Below are 3150 nucleotides of genomic sequence, written 5' to 3'. Positions count from 1 at the left end.
CCGAAAGCTGCGACGGCCAAAGCCACAGCAGCTCCTGGGCTGCACCGGAGCCAGCACCCGCTGGCTGGAGGGGAAGGAAAGACGACTTTGGTGAATGAGATTTTTCTCTTGTTCACCGTCATTCATCTCACAGCAGCTTCAGTACCTCTGAGCAGGACTCGCCTGGTGCCCCACAGCTGGCATCAGGATAAGACAGAAAGGCAGCAACCAGTCCCGCCCTGTTCTGAAGGAACACAAGCTGGTTCCCAAAGTATTTCTGCAACAGCATTCGAAGACTCACCGATGAACCCTCTTGCTACGCAAACACCAGATTCACATCTAAGGACAGAGGGAAGGAATCCCAGCCAGGGCGACACGGCTGCCTTGGAGAGTGACCGAGCCTTCCAACGTTAATTCTTACTGAAGGGAATGGGAAGAAGAACATCTCATCCGACCTCCCCACCAGCAACACCAGCAGGAAGCCATGAGGTTGCTCAGGAGAACACCCATGTTTAGATCAACACCAGCGCTTGGCAATTGCTCCAGCAGCTGACCAGTCGTCATTAAGGCAGCTCTCCACACAGCGGGGTGGTGCGGAGGGTGCAGGAAGGAAAATCCAAACCTCACAACCCCTAGCACAGAACAGCTTACCAAGTACGGCACTAACACCATTTTTGCTGGTAAGAAGGGATTCCACAAGTAGCAGAACAGTCCTGGGAGGACACAGCTATGGCTCGTGCATTCCCCGAGTCCAGCAGAGAAAGCCAAGCCAGAGGACACTGGAGCCCCTTGCTCCGTTACAGAGGTTACGTGTCACCACAGGGTACGTTAACTGGTCCCAGAAACGGGCTGCTTGGGACGGCCGCAGTGCAGGAGCCTCCTCAGGAGTCAGATATCGCCTTGGAGGGACACACTAACTGGTGCAATCCTGCCTCTTCCCTAAGTAGGCTTTTCCTGCTTTTGTGAACCTAAAATGGATGTTAAGGAAGCGACAAGGAATTAATGGCAGTTCTCTAGCAACGAGGGCACCTTTGTGTAACACCAGGAGCCTGCTACCAACTGCAGCACGGCAATTGCAGCCGGACAGAAAGAGGGGCAGCGCCAGCGGGAGGCCAGCGGGGAGGCTGGCCTGGGGCAGAGCCCTCGGCAGCTCCCAGCCACGGGGGCTACTGCCCACCTCTGAAGCTGCCAGGGGAATAGAAACCAGCTGGCTAGGCAGACTTTTCCTTCCTTATCACTCCTTGCCTTTTAAAAAGTTACTATTGTATTTAAAGAAAAATAAGCTTGGCACTTCTCTAACACCTGCTTCTCCAAAATCACCCGTCTGGGATACCAGCAGCTCCGTGGATGCAGCGAGGCCGTTTGCTCTCTACAACAAACGCTTCTGGGTACAAATCACGGAAAGAGCAGTGCGCGAACAGCGTCTTCTCCTTGAGGTAGTCTTAGTCATCTCAGTCCCCAGCCCCCAAATACAAGAGAACTAACCCTAACAAACACTGTAACATTAAACATCTTCACATTCTGTAAACCGCTGGAGAATGCATCTGCTGCATTCAGACAGAACCATGTGCATCGTGTTGAAGATCATACATTCAACTCTGTCGTGAAATAAATATATAGGAAAAAGAGTAAAAAAAAAAAAACAACCAAAAATCAAAACCCCAAAACAAACAAGCAAAAGACTCTTGCTACAACGGCAGGGACGCCCACCGCCCCGTCTCCTGCCCGGATCGTGTTTGCCCCTCTCCCGGGGTGAGCCAGCTCCCTGCCTGAGGCACAGCGTAAGGCACCGCCCGGGTGAGCTGGGCTCACTCTTTGCTCACGCTCGTCTTGCAGGAATGGAGAACGGCCTTAAAAAGGAGAGGCAGCTGCTCCAGCGGGACATTCACCATTTTTCCTGGTAAGAAAAAAAAAACACCAGAAAACAGAATTAGCAGCCACTCCTGAATCAGATTTCAGAGACACCTAAGCCAGCAACGCTGGAGGTGGTTTTACCTTGAACCTCTCAGAGAAACAGTTAATCATCCTACTGCTACATTAGACATTTGATATTCATTTGGACACAACAGGATTTATTATTTATTGAATTGAAAGCAAAATAAATGAGCAAAGTCAGATCAAAATGATTTCTCCACAACGAAGCCGTATTTATAGAAACTGGGAAAGACCAAACCCCGTCTCTCCTCAGACTCCCTTGCTGATCTCAATGAGTAAATGACAAGAGCTGCTCTGTGATTATTATCTAGTTCGTTACAACAGAGTAGGATAAAGCGTATGGAGCCTGGACACAGAGAGGCAAGTATCTGCCTTTGCCATAATGTTCAGGAACAAACGGTGTTTTAGTAACACCAGATCCTGCAGATCTAACTAGGGACACAACCGCATGTGAAAATTACACCTTTGGGGACAAAAATCCTTCGAGGTGCGATAGAAAGGAAGAAAAAAAAATGAGAACCTGACCACAGCACTCGAAGGGCAGCAGGTCAGAGCAAGGTGTGTCTTCTTGGGAGCAGGGCACTCGGGAGGGAACATGCTGCCACGTCCGCCAGTGTCACAGGGACAGCTTGCAGGGAGCCAGCCTGGCTGGGTGGGGTGGCCGGGGTGCCGGGAGATTGGCTTAAAGCGTGGGAGGGAATCTTTGATAGAAAAAGGTCCCACACGAACACCCTCCATGAAAAGCTGACAAGAATTTCACTGCTGCAAATTCATTTTCTTTTAAAAGCACTTTTTGTAACTCGTGCACAATCCCAGCGTGAGAAGAGCTCAAAACGTTACCTGCGATATATCGTATCTCTGGCAAACACATCATTAAATCCGGAAAACGGTTTGGCTGGTGTGGGTATTTGTACTCCGTGAAGTCCTGGCAGACATACCAGTACCGCTTATTCAGCTGCTCCAGCTGCGACGCGTTGGTCAGACCCCTGATGTCTGAAAGAGAGCGTGATTAGAGCTGTGAAAACATGTCAACAACATCCTAGAACAGAGCAGACTGGCGCTCGCTGCCATTTCTTCAGGAAAGACAAATGGATTGCTAAAACTCTAAGCCAGGTCCCTGCTTCGGAGTCTGGCTCCGAGCGCCCAGTTGGACAAACACCACAGCTCCTATCCCACCTCCCGGCTTTCCCGCACGGCGGCTGCGCCTTCACACGCAGGTCCGGGTCCGGGGAAGAG

At 50.9% G+C, this 3150-nt stretch overlaps 1 protein-coding gene across 1 annotated transcript in view; it reads right to left on the bottom strand.

Annotated features, from left to right (window-relative positions):
- Positions 1-1247: 1247 nt before the first annotated feature.
- Positions 1248-3150, bottom strand: part of NR6A1 (nuclear receptor subfamily 6, group A, member 1) — a gene marked incomplete at its 5' end in the record, with an annotated part of 9454 nt that continues 7551 nt past the window's right edge. Inside the window, 2 exons of the mRNA XM_009870636.1 lie at positions 1248-1876; positions 2755-2907. Of these exons, the coding sequence (XP_009868938.1) occupies positions 1788-1876; positions 2755-2907 (242 nt within the window). The remainder of the gene's footprint in view (positions 1877-2754; positions 2908-3150) is intronic.

The sequence above is a fragment of the Apaloderma vittatum genome, unplaced genomic scaffold (genome assembly GCF_000703405.1).
Source record: "Apaloderma vittatum isolate BGI_N311 unplaced genomic scaffold, ASM70340v1 scaffold34345, whole genome shotgun sequence".
NCBI lineage: Eukaryota > Metazoa > Chordata > Aves > Trogoniformes > Trogonidae > Apaloderma > Apaloderma vittatum.
The sequence above is the reverse complement of the archived record's forward strand: the minus strand, read 5'-3'. Positions and strand labels throughout refer to the sequence as shown.